The sequence below is a fragment of the Ips typographus genome, linkage group LG10, assembly GCF_016097725.1.
Source record: "Ips typographus isolate SLU linkage group LG10, UJ_Ityp_2.0, whole genome shotgun sequence".
Classification (NCBI taxonomy): Eukaryota; Metazoa; Arthropoda; class Insecta; order Coleoptera; family Curculionidae; genus Ips; species Ips typographus.
Window position 1 is genome coordinate 6,467,681 of NC_138431.1, and position 17,236 is coordinate 6,484,916.

At 36.6% G+C, this 17,236-nt stretch overlaps 3 protein-coding genes and 1 long non-coding RNA gene across 7 annotated transcripts in view; 2 read left to right on the forward strand and 2 right to left on the reverse strand.

The window, feature by feature from the left end:
- Positions 1-5,084, reverse strand: LOC145734470 (uncharacterized). 2 transcript variants are annotated; one of them, XM_081987865.1, is made up of 6 exons: positions 4,952-5,084; positions 1,666-1,759; positions 841-1,602; positions 524-786; positions 205-469; positions 1-154 (listed from the first exon to the last, which is right to left on the reverse strand). In XM_081987865.1, the coding sequence occupies exons 3-6, from the start codon at positions 1,429-1,431 to the stop codon at positions 2-4; spliced, it is 1,272 nt and encodes a 423-aa protein (XP_081843991.1). In that variant the 5' UTR covers positions 1,432-1,602; positions 1,666-1,759; positions 4,952-5,084; the 3' UTR covers position 1. The 2 variants fall into 2 exon arrangements, with proteins under 2 accessions (XP_081843991.1, XP_081843992.1); XM_081987866.1 differs by lacking the exons at positions 1,666-1,759; positions 4,952-5,084 and having other exon boundaries at positions 524-771; positions 841-1,470.
- On the forward strand, positions 2,256-4,009 carry LOC145734490 (uncharacterized). Of its 2 annotated transcripts, XM_081987902.1 has the most exons (4): positions 2,256-2,384; positions 2,959-2,996; positions 3,049-3,660; positions 3,713-4,009. In XM_081987902.1, exons 2-4 carry the CDS (start codon positions 2,970-2,972, stop codon positions 3,965-3,967), a joined length of 894 nt encoding a protein of 297 aa, XP_081844028.1. In that variant the 5' UTR covers positions 2,256-2,384; positions 2,959-2,969; the 3' UTR covers positions 3,968-4,009. The 2 variants fall into 2 exon arrangements, with proteins under 2 accessions (XP_081844028.1, XP_081844027.1); XM_081987901.1 differs by lacking the exon at positions 2,256-2,384 and having other exon boundaries at positions 2,870-2,996.
- The window catches only part of LOC145734515 (uncharacterized), a 23,163-nt gene continuing 10,966 nt past the window's right edge, over positions 5,040-17,236 (reverse strand). Inside the window, exon 2 of the long non-coding RNA XR_014179429.1 lies at positions 5,040-6,161. This is a non-coding gene — a long non-coding RNA (uncharacterized LOC145734515). The remainder of the gene's footprint in view (positions 6,162-17,236) is intronic.
- The window catches only part of SPR (G protein-coupled sex peptide receptor), a 24,508-nt gene continuing 14,417 nt past the window's right edge, over positions 7,146-17,236 (forward strand). Inside the window, exon 1 of one of the 2 annotated variants that reach the window (XM_081987876.1) lies at positions 7,146-7,164. The gene's annotated coding sequence lies outside the window, so the exon portion shown is untranslated. Of the gene's footprint in view, positions 7,165-7,786; positions 8,044-17,236 lie in introns of those variants that run through there. The other variant, XM_081987875.1, reaches the window with a different exon arrangement.

Below are 17,236 nucleotides of genomic sequence, written 5' to 3' on the forward strand. Positions count from 1 at the left end.
TTTAAGTTTTCTCCAACTTTTTCAATAAAGATTGTTTAAAAACTGTAACAGTGTCTTGAACAACTATCTTCATTAGTTCGTTGACCATTCTGTCCTGAACTAGGGTCGAATCCAGTTCCAAGTTAGTCCAAGTAGCGTCATCCCGTTGCATTTCCTGTCAAAAAACTGTTATTTAGTTGTTTTTTTGGTTTATATTATAGTTACTTGTACTAGCACTTCGTCTACTTGATCCCGTTTCTTTCTGGACCATTTAATAATGCTGTTTTCAATTTTTGGTTTGCCTTGGTGGAAACCCAGTTGAGTTAGCACTCGTTCTAGCATTAGCATCTTCAGTCCGACGATGTCTAAAGGTTTTGGGGATGCAAGTGTTATTGGTTTTTGCAGGCATGAAGGACCCGCAACTTCCGCAAATTGACTGTAATGATCTGTTGCAACTTCTTTGCACAAATCGAAGATAAATTTATAACAACTGCACAATTAATCAGTGTCAGTCATCATAAACCAATAATTTGCTTTTACCTACCTTTTGTCGATATCTTTGGCAATCAGGCTGAGTGTTTTCGCTGAAATGGTAACATTACTCAAGTTTCCGGACACGTAAGCTTTGTGGATGATTTTGACGCAATACTCGATGATATGCTCGCATTCCTCTTTGGTTTTCGGGATGATCGAGGGGGTGGTTTTACTCTTCAAAGGTGGAGTGTACGGGGGTGGAGGCTTATCAGGAATTTCCCTCAAGTAGAATGATGTGGCTGATTTTTGCTGTTGCTCCTTCAAAAGTTTAATCTACACATAGTGTGTGAGTGATAAAGTCATCACAAAAAGAGTCGGAAAACTTACTTCCTGCTCTATTGCTAGTTGTTTCCTGTGCAATTCTTCAGCTTCGGTTAGAATAGATGATTTCTCTTTAGCCAACCACTCCTGCAGTTTTGGTGATTCAAGTTGCTCTAAACTCACACTTTCGTCCTTAGTGTGATGAAGTAGTTTGACATCAGTTAACACTTTAGGAAAATAGCACGTTTCTTCTTCTTCTGTCCCGTTATTCAATATAGAAGTGGTTTTATACTTAGTAAGTTCTTCCAAACTACTGCTGATTTGTACAATACGGTCATTTTTAGTCTTTACACTGTCTGCTATATCCACAGATTTTTTTTCTTTCTTGGGCTGTACCAGTTCTTCCACTTGCTCCTCTTTTGCGTGATTGATTACTGATTGTGGAATGTATTCTAAAACTCTTTGTGACTCCCTTTCATCCTCCTGAGTCTGTGCATGGATAGCAACCGTTCGTGTCTTCGTTTCCAGCTCTTCGATCGCTCGTTCTTCGTTCAGCAATTTTTTGTGCCATTGCAGCAATTCTTCCACAGTTTTTCGGCGTTTGGCCAGGGCGCGTTCGCGCATCAACAATGTTTTGCAACAAGAAACATTAAACATTCACACTGAGTTGGATCAACTGATGTGGCCGACATTGGACGCTAAAAGTGTGTGTGTTTACACGGATTGCCGCGGCTTGAATGGGGTTTTTGGGGCTGACTATAATTGTGTGAAAGTAAAGGAGGAGTCCCGCTAGTACCACTCTGGATTGGACCGTTTCCAACAGGATATCTATAATTAGACGGGTTCAGCCGACTCTGTTTTTGTTGATTTTTTTTTCGTTTACGAAATTACCTTACTGTTTGGATTCAATGAGTCCTAGTTGCTTTTTAGGCTCAATCCCCCTTTTATACTAGACTCATACAAAGTGAACAAACTATTTTTAACCCTGAAACATATGTGGAAAGTAGATTTTCCCGCCTTGACTGCTTTAACAGCAAACACCGCAGCGATTGAGAAATAAATAAAAAATTCAAATAAATTTAATTGATCACAACACTCCAGAATACTGGACAATAATTGAGTGTGCCTCAAAACAATAATATATGTGTCAGCCACACTCTGAGTCAGCGGCGACATAGTCCCGAAAATAAAATCGCTTATTAAATCATTTTTCAGGACGAGGCTTAAAATTAGCTTTTTTGACGTGAAAAGTGCGGAAAATTGTTAGTTTTTTGAACTTTTCGATGATTACTCACCGCGGTTGGCACTTGGACCGATCGATTCGTAACATTATCCAGTTGTTCGATAGTGTTTACGGTTGTCCTGCCAGAAAGTGTCAACGTTTACGTAGGCACACATAAAACGTCCTGTTTTTATGCTAAGTACAGCATTTGCGTAGATCTCAGTACATTAGTACAGTTGAGTAAAAAAAGCAGCTTTCAGCTTACTGTACATTACAGAAGTGACAGAAAGAAAAATATTTCTTGTAATTTCAACAAATCACTTAATAATCTTGACAGTTGGTGAAGGAGCCCCGCACTACTCAATACAATCCTAGAAACAGTCAATCAGTAAGTTTCTTTTGAAGTCAATTATTATAATCACGTGACCGATGGATATGTAAAGTAAAAGACATTGTTGCAAGCTTTACCGTAAAAAAATAAAATAACAATTTCTGTGATTTTCCATGGATGAATTTATAGTCAATTTTGACTGTTTATATAATTTATCACTTTGTACACATACCAATCAGGAATTACATTCGTTAATAGAGCAATTAACAGTGTTAAAAAGTAGTCGAACAATTGTGACACTTTATAAACGGCAATAAATTTGGCAATCGGAATTTCTATTATACTGTCGCTCTTGAATGATTGAATGTAAATTTAAGTTGTTCTTGCCCTTGAAAATTTCTAAAATATGGTCAAGACTAAAGAATGGAGCATTAAATATATATAAAATAAATTAACAGAAAAAAAGAAAGCGGTTTTTAGGTCAACTCAATCAGTTCATCAATAATAAAATAATTTCCATATGTAATACACACAATGACCAGCCGAAAACCGCACGCATCATCCGCATACAAGCTGAATACAAATGTACTTTTGGAAAACATTATATAAATTCCCTATCGTAATTATTTAGCATGGTAGTACATGGTTGTGACCGGACCCATAATGAAGGTAAGAGTGAGTTTACTTTCATTCAAATTTCAAAAATATTGTTTTTATACAGGTTTTACTAATTTTGGTGGTTGTAAGCGTTTGGGCAAACTGCGAATTGCCACCACCAATTTACAACCGACCGCACACCTACAGACCTAACCCTCAACTGGACTTCAGTCCTCAACAAAGTTTGGACGTGAAAATCCCCCCTAAATTCACTATAGAGCAACTGATACGGTTAACTGAACAGTTGCAGAGCAACCGATTTAACGGCCAAAGAATCCAAGTCAACTTCCAGCAAGGGCAACCTCTAAACCAGTTGAAACCACCTTCGTCAAAACCAGCAGCCCCTTGGCAAAACTTTAAACCCGGACAGCCTGATAAGAATCAGTGGGTGCCTCAACCTGTACGCCCTAGTCAACCCTACCCCAATCCTTCACAAAGTTTGAACAGACCACCATCGACCAATTATGGTGTGCCCGATTTTGGTGGAGTTGAAACCTTCGAAGATGATAGGAACAAGCAACAAAACCTCCCCAACAACAAACCGCCTGTAGTGTTCAGACCTACTCAAGAGTATATACCACCTCAAACCACTCCTAGAGTTACTTCCACCACTCCAAGAGTAACAGAAGTTGTCACTTTGAGGCCGGATTTTGAACCTTTCGATCCAGCAACGCAGGTAAGAGGTTTGATTAGAAATTGAGATTGTTGCCAAAAGTGTCAAATTGTAGCAAACTCCTACCAGTGGTGGAGATGAAGAGGGCGATCCCAACATTGCCATATCGAATGCTGTGGCAGGGGCGGGGAGTTTCTTCTACGTACAACAACCTGACGGTCGTTTACAGAGGGTGATTTTGCAGAAAATTAAAGATCCGAACGGAAAACCGGAAGAGTATGTGGCCAACTATTATTTCCAAAATATACAGGCCCTACCTAATGTCGTCTACACGCCACTGATTTCTTTAGGCGAGTTACGTCATGATTGATAATTTACTGTATAATCGTATTATATTTTTTTAAACATTGTATTTTAAGTGAGTGATTTTTTTGACTTCCTCTGACTGAAATAATTGGATTTTCTGGCCTAAAATTGCGTTTTGGCTCGTTAATCATTAAAATTAAAATTTACGAGATTTCAGGACTTAATCTGTTTAGCAAAAATGTTGGTTGGAGACGAAAGAAACTTTCGATCCATTAAGAGTAATTAGAACGAACGGTCTGGCAATAAAACTTGCCCTAAACCTAATTATAACCACTTTGTTATATTCCCGGGGATTTTCTCCCCTGAAACAACAACCAGTCAACAAACATTATAACTATACAGAGAGAGTGCATTTAATAAAAATAGCTCGTAAATTAGATATTGCTCAAAGTCGTACTTGCGACATTTAACATTGATAGGAGAAAAAAACGGTTGAACTGTTGACTTCTCTGACAAAACAGGAATCTGTTATTATCTTATCTTTTGAAAAAATTTTGGAGGTTGTGCTTTTTTCCTATTAAAATCGTTATAACTCTCAACAATGTTGCTATTTGGCCACAGTTCGGCGGTGGTGATTATAAACGAAAGTGATCTGCAGAATGACAAATATGGTAAGTTTCTAATGGGAAATTATTTGTATAAAATAAGAAAAATTGTTGTGATTGGAAAAAAAGCTGCAAGCTGAAAGCTGCTTTTTTGACCATTCACAAGATGTCACAAACTGTCCTGAGATTTATATGCAATTTTTGATTGTTTTAATAAGTGTGCGATACTGTAGCTGGATTAATGTGTTGTTAAACTGACTTAAAAATTACTTCGATAAGATCGAAAATAACTTGAAAGAAATCAGTGAATGAATGAGATTTACCCTTATAACCACTTTGCAAAAGGTGTTTCAGTTTTAGTTGAACTTAATTATTAACTACTGGTCTAGTTTAAAACTGTGAAATTTCCAGAAAATCATCTTCCTGGTCTGGCTAGCCGTTACCTGTGGTTATGTGCTGGGTGCACCCTGTCGAGGCTCATCATGCTGTAATGGTGGTGGCTCATCATGCTGTTCTGGTGGTGGCTCATCATGCTGTAATGGTGGTGGCTCATCATGCTGTTCTGGTGGTGGCTCATCATGCTGTAATGGTGGTGGCTCATCATGCTGTTCTGGTGGCTCATCATGCTGTTCTGGTGGTGGCTCATCATGCTGTAATGGTGGTGGCTCATCATGCTGTAATGGTGGTGGCTCATCATGTTGTTCTGGTGGCTCATCGTGTCATAACCGTCACTCATCCGACTGTTGTTGTTGTGATGAGCCATCATGCTGTGAAGAACAGGACTGCTGTTGCTGTTGCTGTTCTCCCCATCCAACGCCTACACCTCCTAGTATTACTACTACTACACCAACATCATCAACACCTTGTCCTGAAAAAAATTCAAGTTGTCACAACTCTAACCACAACGACATTACCATACCAATTGACATCAAAATGGACACCGACATTACCTTAGACACGCAGGTTCACGTGCCCATCAATATATCAGTGAGCAACACGAACACAGTGATCTTTACGCAAAATAAGTCGGAGAGAACTGAATGTTGCCAGACCAACTGTTCCAGTAATCACACCAACGAAGCAAACTGCGTCAATCGCACGATCCCGGTCCCCTATCCGGTTCCGTATCCAGTTCCGGTTCCGGTCTATAAACCCATTCCGATCTGGTACGTTAGGACCATTCCAATACCGTATCCGGTCCAGACCGGATGTTGCCAAGTTTTGAGGCCTTGTATGCCATACGTCACCCAAGGATGCTACAATCACCATCAGAGTTGCGGTAGCTACTGTTCCAGTCCATATGTATACCAACCTGTAAACATATGTCAGCATTCCGGCTGTTATAAGCGCGATTGGGGTTGGGGGAACATTTGCGGTAATACCGGATGCAGTCATTCACGGGTGGACTGTTCCACTTGCGGCCATGATTTTGGACAAGGATGGGACACGTTCCAAAGGTGTTCCACATGTTTTGTTCCGATGCCGTGGAATACCGGCGGAATAGGTGGAATAAGCGGAATTCAAGGAATGAGCGGAATTGGAGAAATGAGCGGAATGGGTGGAATTGGCGGAATGGACGGAATGAACGGAATGGGTGGAATTGGGGGGGGAATGAGCTTTCAGCGGAAATGATGATCCATCGTCAAACATAACCTAAAAATAAAAATAATTTAATTTAAAATGTAACTGTAAATATTCATTTCATTATCAAAATATACGGGAGTCAAGCACATAATTTAATTATGATAAATTGAAATTTACGGCATAATTATTATTAATTAACTGCAAAAATATAATTTGATATTGTTTTGTTAATAATACGTTTAATTACATCATTCCAGCAAGTCTAGAGTTATTTTAATATACCATAGACCTCTAAAAGTATTCCAAACTTGTAAGTTTTCCCTTCCAATTGGAGAGTTTGATTAAAGTTTCACAAAGGAAACCCTTGCGATGGTATCCTAATAATTAGGTAAAGTGTTTATTGGTTGGAACTAATTTACTAATCAGAAACACAACCACCAATAAAGTTTTTGTCGATAAAGTCGAAATTTGCTTAAAACTAACCTTAAAAAGGTGCAGTTTATGGGAAAACCAAAATAGACTTTATTTATTTTGGTCAAAATAATCAGCAAACAGGAAGAAGGATATTGTTGGCTGAAAATTTAAGCTGATTGCCTCAATTAGGCTCGTTATATCGACCTTATTGGGGCTAATTCAATCAAGGGCGTCTTTTATGCCCTTTCACTCGTTTTTAAGAAAAAAACGGGCTAGAGAACGTAAACCTAATTATTTGCGTTGTTAAATCCCTTCAACCCTTTGATATTACATTGTCTTGTTTACAGGATGACAACTATTATCGCAGGATTAAATTATTCATGAAACTCCCATTTCTGTTGTATAAGGGCGGTGTCAAGTAACAGAGAAGGCTTTTTATTAACGCACAGAACAAAGACAGCTTTTGTACGGGTAAGATTCCATCAATCACGGGGGTTTGCGTCTTCCCGATGTCAATTTCGACCTCAAAAGCTGTCACTGTCCATATTTTGTTTCATTAATCAGTGGATTTATCATACGTTTTAATCTCGTAAACTGTTTCACTAGATAGAATTGACGGCTCCTGGTGTGGTCGATTTTTTAATATCTCCTGAACCAAGTGAGTACCTAAAAACTTTAACTTAATTACCATTATAACATAACCAGTGACAGGAAGAGGGAAACCATAAAAACCCAATAGGCAAAATGGCGACAAATTTTTGCAAATGACATGTGTCAGTCTACCAAAGACGATGTGATGTAACTTTAGAGTTCAGAAACACTGTCACTTCGAAGGTTATCTCCATCTTTGTCGTCAGCACTGATCATACAATGGTTCTCTCTCATTTGGTGACCTAAAATAATATACTTTGACGTGTCTGTCAAGCAAGCGTTACGTAAGCGGTAAAGCAAACAATTTTTATTATTAATAGTATCGCATTAGTTATTAGCGCTTAAAATCCAATTAAACATTTATCTGCGTTGGAATTATATACAAATGGTGCCGCACGACGTATCCTAATCACATTTTGAAGAAAAACGTATATAATTAGCACTCAAATTGAACTTATCAATGTTTGGCCGTGATGATAGATACAATTAAATCCAGCGGGTTAACGCCGATAAAACTTATAATTTTTGGGACCAGTTTTCGGTACGCGTTTGACCAAAAAAGTGCATCGATCGGATTTTTCGACAAAACTGGTGATGTTCAACAATAATTGAGTTTGGAAAAAAGTCTGGTGTATCCACTACCAACATAATAACATCAAATTGTCAAAAAGAACGAAGCCGTACGATTGGACGGAACGGTGGAAAATACTGCGCACTTTTCCACCTGTTTGCGCTCCAAGAGGGGAAAATCGAGGAGAAAACTAAACTCATTCGAACGCAATCCTGGACCGGAATCGGACCGTCTGAATCCAGATTCGGAAATATCGCGCGCCAATACCGTGTGCTTGTCAAAATGTAGTTTGATCTGTTTTGATTCAGGTTTAGGGTAAGTTTGGTGTTTGTAACATTTTTAGGACACTGGTACAAATTGTAATTTTAATTGATAACTCAAACTGGATAGGGAATAGATATTAAGTCGAAATTGGCTTCAAACCCCCGTACAATCTTTATGAAAAAAGTCACTGCATGTAACACTGATAGTAAGCGAAAATAGACCTTAATGACATTTTTGTGTTTTTGTCCGCCTAAAAATAAAGTAATTTACAATATTTTGCTAAAATTGGTTTAAAGTAGTTGTTCACAAATTTGGGACAACCTGTATACTAATGAACTGCCTAAAAGAAAAATAAAACAATTAAGGGGGTGATTGAAGTCAAACAATCACCTCGTACAGGGCTGATCACAGTGGCCATGAATAATCATTTGACGTCACGATGACGTAATTTGACAATTGGTTAATATATCGTTTTGTTAAATTACGTCATAGTGACGTCAAATTTGCTCGGCACGCTGGGATGGGGCTTCAACTCGACTGCGGTCACAAATTACAATTTTCACATTACCATTAACTCGAAAACGAATAAACTAACTGTTAACAAATCGTATATTTTTGGATTAAGAATTTATTTTATTCAATAGTGTTTTAGAAGAAGTTTTAAAAATCAAATTTTAAAAATAACTCCTTCAGTAGCAAAGAAAATGAGTAAATATCTGAAAAACTGCATAAAGTCGACATTCCTTTGAAACAAATTAACATTCTTACGGGCTTCACCGTTCTAAGAAAGATTTCTGGTAAGCAAAAATGGTTTTAACGGTTTTTGTTCAATTAACAGTCTTTTGACTTTTACTTTGTTTTTTTCTGGACTTTAATATAAAGCAACAAAATCACTTTTTTTCTATCATAAATCATAAACTCGTGTCAAATTTTGCAACAAACGGACGTGCTTCCAGAACCTACTCTAATTTGAAAATAAAAAGGGCACGCTCCAGAGCAAAACGAGTTTACGATAGGAAAAAATGAAAAACAAGCATTAATAAGAGAAACTGAAGTGGAAAAGAGGATGGAAAATCCATTTTCTTAATCTTAATCCGGCTCAGTTAATTTCCGGAAACTGTTCCTTGATGAATAATTTAAAACTTCCACTTTGATGATTTATGATGGTCCAACTAATCCAAACTGGTAATCGAAGAATTTTTTGCATAAATATTTACTTGCCATCGTAGTAAATCACTTTGGCATTGTCGAATTTACCGTAAAAACCAACCAAGTTGCATTCCAGCAGAAAAATTGCTGTACAAAGTGTTTATAGATATTTTTGATTAATTACCGTCATAAAATTATGATTTAATACATTTTACGTCATGTCCTGTGCTTATCGAAATGTGTTTATAGGCATTTTTCCAAAAAGTGCTTTCAAAAATACGATCACAAGAAATCCGGGTTATTTGCTGGCATTCCACGACCAGGGATTTAAAGGGAAAATTGTACCCTAAATAACTTGATAAAAGAGCAGTTTGAAGAGATTTAGGCAGTCAACTTTTTCCTGTAACCTAAAAAATGTCACCATTAGGTACATTTTTACAATAGAACACCATTTCAGTGTTAAAAATGCCCGAATAAATCAAATTTTCTGCATATTTCCATATGTGTGGAAATACGATCGAGTTTTGAGGCTCTAAAACTCTCAAAAGTCGGGGTGAATTTATCGGTGCCCTGGAGGTTTAGGCAGACTTTCTTAACGTATACAAATTGGTGTCGTATATCTCCTTTAAAAGTAAAGGAGGAGTAATCCTTGAGGGAGTTATTAGGAGAAAGAGGGAGATAGAGCCCATTTATTAATTGTTTAAACTGTTGATTAAGTTAAGCTGGTAACTACTGTACTAGAAAAGGTTAGCTATCTTTTTTAGTCTCCTATAATACTTACAATTTATTTTCTATCTCTTATTAATCTGATGGGCTGAAACTTTCTTTACAAATTGGTGAACACGTTTGTATGGTTAATTTTTAGAAAGTGCTTAAATTGCCACATTTTTTACTTCAGTAACTTTTGCAACTAAATTCATAAACAAGATCTAGTGTCATTAGGATTTTTGACAGCCTGGCACATTACCCCCTGTAATTTGTCTACTGTCAAACTGTCATTCAATGCCAGGTTTTGTAGAAACGTACGAATTAACAGTCAAATCAAGCGAGTTAAGTGATTTTCTAGAATTTGTGATTCTGAGAACAAAAAGTCCAAAGAGGAGACAGTTTCCAAACTTATCGAACTCCCCCCTGTAATTTGTCTACTGTCCCACTGTCATTTATACAAACTGGTTCAAACCAGAATCTTCTAGTCCTTCAAATAACCGAGTTACGAGCTGTCAAAGTAACGGTAGTGAAACCAATGCTTTATCATGGTATATCTTGTTTATTTCTTCAATTAACTGTATAGTGAATTAAAAGAGCTACAACCTGGTACCAACTAGAACCTTCTAGCTCTTTTACTAACTGAGTTATGAGGTGTCAAAGTGACACAACAGCTTTTAGAGGGTTGCGTATTTTCGAGTTTTGACAAGATTTATTTTCGAGTGTCATCTGTCATATACGTCAAAATCTCTCTTTATGCGCTATCTTAACTTGACTATAAGGAAAAACAAACAATCAATTATATTCACTTAAGATTCCCCAGAGAGCCGTTAAAAGGGCCTTTATTAATGATTCCCTCAACAATAAGTCCGTAGGGCAAAATGTGCTGAAAAAAAATCAAATGGGGGGAAAATGATGCCCTTTATTAAGTCCCTAATTACATATTTACGGCACTTGTGTTCTTTGATTGGCTTATTTTAGTATCAAACGAAAGTAACATAAAGATATGCGGAGAAACGTGGTCTTAAAAGGGTGGAAATACACGACGTTTGCGTAATAATGGCTGCAAATGGGGACACAGATATAATTCGTCTTATATGTTATGCTCGCAACAATCAAAATGGATGACTCGAGTTTTTTGTGGGGCCCTCTCTGAAAACGAAAAATTAATGGTAAAATCCTCAACCGAAAAAACTGTTTTCATGCAAATGAGGACCTTTCCCTAAGGACAAGGGTCGTGTGTCACTGACTGGCGATTAATGATTTTTAGGGGAAAAATTAGTTTTTCTACACTGAAATTACTTCAAAACAACAGGTTGTTAATAAATCGCCTTTAATTCTAGAGGAAAACAGAGGAGAGCCTAATTAAACCAAGTTTGTGCTAGTCACGTATCATTTGCTAATTTGTGCTTTTCTTAATAATTCCAACCTAAAAAACTTTTAAAGTTAAAAAGGAAAAAAGTGTTGTTGAAAACTTTACCCTTAAAAAACATTCTCTCAATGATTTAAGATCCAACTTTTTAATAATCCAGACCCACTTTTGTTTATTACTAAATTTTCACTTTGAAGTTCTCAGGTGGTAACTGAGTAACTTTTCAATCTCGCACCGGATCATAACAATGAAGGAAAATCCAATTTCCTTTAGAAAACCTGAATCACGTTGGAGGAAAGTCGTTTCCATCTTGGCAAGATTTGTCAATATTTATAAATCGTGACTGCATTAATATGACGGAAAGGGTCATAATTTTGTCAGGAAAATCTCCATTATATCTTAGGGTCAATCTGCTCGACCAGATATTTACAGGTAGCGGTTCATTTGAGTGTAACCAGCTAAAACACATCAAACTAATAACACTGCAGTCCAGTGATTTACCTCCAGTTTCACTCAATCACGAGCTGACAATTTTGAAATAAATTACGCCCATCAATACGTGTAGGGCTCGATCCGAAGGGCGCATTCAAAAATTGTAATTCGAGGACTAGAGGGAAAAAACCAGAGCACAAATTAGCTTTTCCGCCGTATTTGCCTTTCATTATCCGGAAATTGTTTCGGATTTTCTGCAGTGAATTTTTCCGGCTTAGGGTTTATGGTATAATTGCTCACTTTGTTGTTTTGTGTATTATTGCGTTATGGTTCAAACTGCCAAAATGGCAGTTTCATCACCCTGTACATGTAAATGTCATCTGTCAGAATTGTCACACAACACTATCAAAAATATGTCTAGGAGGCCTGGAACGATAAACTTTCAAAGCTTTCTAGATCTACTAAGACACCAGCGACCTCTAAGTCACAATTTGCCTAACTAGTTAAAACCACAAGTTTATTCTAGTCTATTCAGTAATTTATACTCCCGTTAGTAAACTCTAAATCTTAAACTTTTCTCTACGTGATCCAATTACGAAATTTAAATATTTTAATTAAAATTTGGTTATTGACCGACGCGAAATAATTTTATGTCGGGAATTCCGTTGCACAAATCCGTATTGTTGAAAATACAAAACCGTATTTCCATGTAATGTTTTTGTTATACAGTTGATTTATGGAAAGGCATTGAAATAACCCGACATATATTAAAAACACACATTTTTCTACCCTTTGGGGGCATCAAAATTGATTAATTCCCTACGGGTTTGATCTCTCCCAAGACAATTTGTCTCAGTCCAAGGAAAACGGTCGTGTAATATATTTTTCGTACGACAAACAGGAATTTAATGATTTGTTTATAACGACAGTAGATTATAGTCTAATATAGTGTCAACTGTTATCATCGGCAACGATAACGAAACGCCCAAAATGATAATTTACACTTCACAATACTGTTTTATGCGTTTTATTAGGACGTGCGAAGTTAATTAAGCCCCGAGCAAATATTTGTTTCAGTGTTTTCGGCTAGTTCACACGATAATGCTAATTTTCCCTGAAGACCGGAAACGGGTTATTAATGTGTTGCCGGGAAGTTTCAAAGAAGTTTCCGGAAAAGTGCATGTAAATCCCTAAGGTGTAAATTTCCAGAGTAACAAACAAAAAAGTTCACACTTTGCCAACTCACATATTCTTGACAAATGGTGAAGGAATGTTTAATACATGGTGGATAAAACTAATTATTCTGCACCATAGGGTACTAAAAAGTAAACATGCTATTAAGCTGTTATTGTTGCAACTTGCATAAATAACCTGTAACGGTTGTCCACAAAACGATAATGGAATGAATATGCATGATCGTTTTAACCCCCAGGATAAAGTTCCAGACGACCGTTTAAGGAAATATAAACAAGCTGAATGCCGTATTATACCAATTTAAATTCCCTTTTCTGGAATAATAAGGAATCTTGTTAGGAAGCAGGAAATTCCAGGATACGTTCACAATATTTTTTCCCCGAAGCTTTTCCCTTCCTTTAAGACTAAATAAATACGATGAGAGAGCATTAAGAGGGGATGTTCGTGAAACCAGTTTGTTTGGACGGAAAGTGCCTCCCTTACAAAGTGTGTATATTGTGGTTTTGACAGTTGACAAACAATAATAGTAAATGTGTTTCCCATAACTGGTTAAAGTATGACACTACTTTTTTAGTCTCCTGAAAAATTTTCAGCTTCGTAAACTTTGGCTTAAATTCGAATCAAGTTTTGGAAAGTTTGCAGTAAATCAGCCACTACTTCCGGTTCTGAGAAAGCATTAAAATAACTCTAGAAAAATCCAACTTTCCGGCAACAAGGTTAGTTCCTGTAACGTTGAACTGTAATTTCGTTCTTTGATGCTTTTTCTCCGGATCCTTTATTGGACCTTTTGTTATTTATCTGGGTCCGCTGATTTAATTAAGCGCCTCCGTGTTTTAAGGGTGATTTATTGTCTCCAACAATTAATGTACACACCGTTTGTCCGGTTTCAGGTCAATTTCTTTTTAAAGCTATTTATGTGAAAAATGCAAGTGTTCGATCGGTATTATATGAAATGATGAAAATCGCGGAAATCAAAGGCCAAACACGACGGGGGTAGCAAAAGTCTGGCATTGACATTGCCACGAGCAGCAGTTTTCCTGTTTTACACGCCTCCAACAAGGAAATTGTGTTAAGGTGGGCAGGAGATTTTCTCTGGAAATTAATTTTTTTTTCCCTTAATTACAATTATAACGTTTTTGCCTGGTCCATTTAGTTGAAAAACTTTGCTGACGCTGTTCGACATATGCCAGCCTGGATTAAGTCGTTTCCAGGTTTTACTTATCGCAACGAAATATTTGAAGGGGAATTTATATATCTAATTTAACCGTATGAATGATTTATCATTTGGACGGTTTTCGCGTTCCACAACTACCCCTAACAAACGGCACATCCCATTACTAAAGTAATATCTTTCAGGCAAATTTCAACCTTAACATTTTTAGATGCACTAAAGTTTTAGTTTACTTCATAATTAAGGTTTAGCACTTTAATAGAAAGTAAATCATGTTGCCTTAGATATAAAAGCTTTTTAATGGGGGCTTCGCCCGCGCTCTCCTTTAATAACACACTCTTCTTCATATAAAAGAAGGCAACCAAGACGAATTATTTAATTTCCTGGTAACTGGCAATTTTTAGTGTTTTTCCGGTAAGTTGAGGATTTACGAACCGCGATTTATTGTTTTAAAAAAAGCCTTCGGACACGTCGTAAATAACGACTTTTCTCTCCCCCCCTTGCTTTATAAATAATTCCCGATCCGAAGAAAACCGTCTAGGTCCGGAATTGCTCTGAAAACACCTGGTGAATATAAAAATTCGTATTTTTAAAACATCACAATTTTATACACGTCACTGGCTTAACTACAACAATAATTTACAATTGAATGGCAGGCGGATCAAAGGACTGTATATTTGATTTGTCTTGAATTAATTTTGGAAATTTACTTTAACTTTTACAGTACTGCAGGATATTTTATACAAAATAATTATAGTAATTCATTTGTTTTACTATTTATATTTGATTAACAAAGCAGTTCCTAACCTAAAGTTTAATCGTGTGAAACACTCGTAAATCTTCTCTCAAAAAAATTTATGTTCCAGACAACCTACCGAATTTTAAAAAGGTTTTTTTAGATTCCCAACCCTTATTTAAGGGAAATAAAGGTCTACATATGCAGTTAATCTCAGCACAGTGATTTATACTTTGTGATTGGTCAGGAAAAGGTTTTCTGGTTTTTTGTGGTTACTGTGTTTTTTCTGGACTGATGGTGGATGCGTGGTATCATTCTTTACTAATGATTAAATCTACAAGTGCACTAATTCTGTAAAATGGTCGTCTAGAAAGAGGATTTTGGCTCATTTTGTAGTATTTTTTATGCTCTTTCAATGCTTCGTTCAAATTATATCATAAAAGGTTTAAAAAATATTGATTGGTTGAGGCTTTCCTACGCTAAACCCTTAACTGATACCCACTTTAAAGAAAGTAGTAAAGTTGTACCTAAAATAAAACACCCCCAAACTCGATTTCCTTGTTTATGACATTTTTGTTACTTGTGCCGCTATAAACCGCCCGTTTTCTAGTCATAACAACCAAAAGTTTTATTTTGGAAATTTAGCCAAGTTATTGGTCCGGATCAAACTTCAATCAGTTCAGTCAGGCAATGGAAAATTTGACAATTGTCACATGACAGCGTTAATAACATAAAACGGTACAGTCACGTGATGTTTACTCAAAAGTTCAGCAAACACAAACTTAATAGGCTTGAACGCATACAGAGTGGATCTAATCTGTATTTTCTTTCCTTCTGGCTTTGCATGTAAATCGCGTTTAAAGTGTAAATTCCCCCCTTGGGCAGATGCGGACAACGAACTTTTCTGGCTCCCCGTATGTTAAGTTAACGTGTTCCGGAAACTTTCAAATACGAAACGGATTATTCGATGATATTATAACGCTTCAACTGCTGCAACATGAAAATTCATGATATGGACAAGGTTTAAGGCATTAAATTCCCAGCTTATGCATGTAAAGTAGGACATTTGTGCAGCTTAGTAGCTGCTTTTTGAATTTAAATATCTTGGAAACGTGAAAAGGTAGAGGAACGAGTATTGGCTGGTTTTGTAGGGTTTTTCATGCTCTTTCGAATGGCGTTTGAATGAAACTGATTGGAGCTTTGAAACAGAATTGAAGATTAATAGGACATTTTACGGTGGATAATATATCAATGTGGATTATAGTATTTATACAGATAGTCAAAAATCCCTCGCAACGGTAATTACCATAAATCAGAGATTTTACAGTATTCCCTACAAAAACTGGCAAAAATCCACCGAAAACGGAAATTTCTACGGTCAGCTTAGAGGCATAATATATGGAGAAATTTACCACGGTAGAGACAGAGGCACAATAGAGCCTCAATAATTTATAGAGCGCAATTGCGAATTGACCCGTACCACGTCGGTTCGCCTCGGCCGTTTAATAAACATCCCGCCGTGTTATAAACGGAGAATTTATCTCCTCGTGCGTTATTGCGTCGTTTGCGGGCTCGTAATCTGGCCAACGCCATTTTTTTCCAGACTTTGATCTGGTTGATTCTCTGCTTGCTCTGAGCAATACGAAATTAATTTGCTTGCATTGAAATTTAATTACCTTCGAAAACAGACGTACCGGTTTAGTAAATCAATTCAATTGAAACTAATTGGTAAACCGCGTTCAGTTGACCCATTTTGCCACCTCTCTGCGTAATATAGGGTCAAATTATTTCAGTATTAATAATTAAGAGCAACAACCCTTTTAAAAAAATTGTTAACAACCATTTTGGGTTATTATTAAAATATCATTACGGTTCACTTTTGCTTGCTACCATTTTTAGTTTATACAGTAAGTCCCATTAAGCAAGCGCTTTGATTGAAACCAATTTGAACCTTAATGACATCCTCTCTCTAGGGAAATATAGTTGAGACATTGAGATGACAAAACTGTACTAACGTGGTACAAATCTGTAAAACAGTCAATTTAGCAACGTTGCAGAACTGCGATTATTGAAACTGGGTCCCAGTAATTAAACCGACTTATTAATTATTCTTGAAAAATCATTATAATCCATTTTCGCTTGCCTCCAATCCATACAGCCTACTATACAAAGGATTTTTTGAAGCCAATTTGAGCCATAATGACCACCTTCCAGTAAACAAAATTCTGGCAAACAGAATCGATTAAAGTGGATGAAGCCGTTTGACAGACTGATTAAAGCCAGAGCCAATTAAACGTACTTCAAACTCAATTCTAGTTAATTAAAATGTTTCGTTTTATTAATAAAATATTTAATTAGAAAATCGTGTTAATAATGGTTCAGGTGAAACTCGTTTCAGTATTGGATTTTTACTAGACAATTGGGAAAAATTTAAAGTTGGTAAGTAGTTTGTGATTGGTCAAAAATAAAAGCAGCAAGCTGAAAA

Excerpts from the sequence above, each read along its gene's own strand:
- LOC145734470 (XM_081987865.1), bottom strand. The coding sequence starts at position 1,431 with ATGTTTAATGTTTCTTGTTGCAAAACATTGTTGATGCGCGAACGCGCC. Across the intron at positions 470-523 it reads GCCAAAGATATCGACAAAAG|TTGTTATAAATTTATCTTCG; the intron begins GTAGGTAAAAGC and ends TTAATTGTGCAG. Across the intron at positions 155-204 it reads TAGACGAAGTGCTAGTACAA|GAAATGCAACGGGATGACGC; the intron begins GTAACTATAATA and ends GTTTTTTGACAG.
- LOC145734490 (XM_081987902.1), top strand. The coding sequence starts at position 2,970 with ATGGTTGTGACCGGACCCATAATGAAG. Across the intron at positions 2,997-3,048 it reads TGACCGGACCCATAATGAAG|GTTTTACTAATTTTGGTGGT; the intron begins GTAAGAGTGAGT and ends GTTTTTATACAG. Across the intron at positions 3,661-3,712 it reads CTTTCGATCCAGCAACGCAG|CAAACTCCTACCAGTGGTGG; the intron begins GTAAGAGGTTTG and ends GTCAAATTGTAG.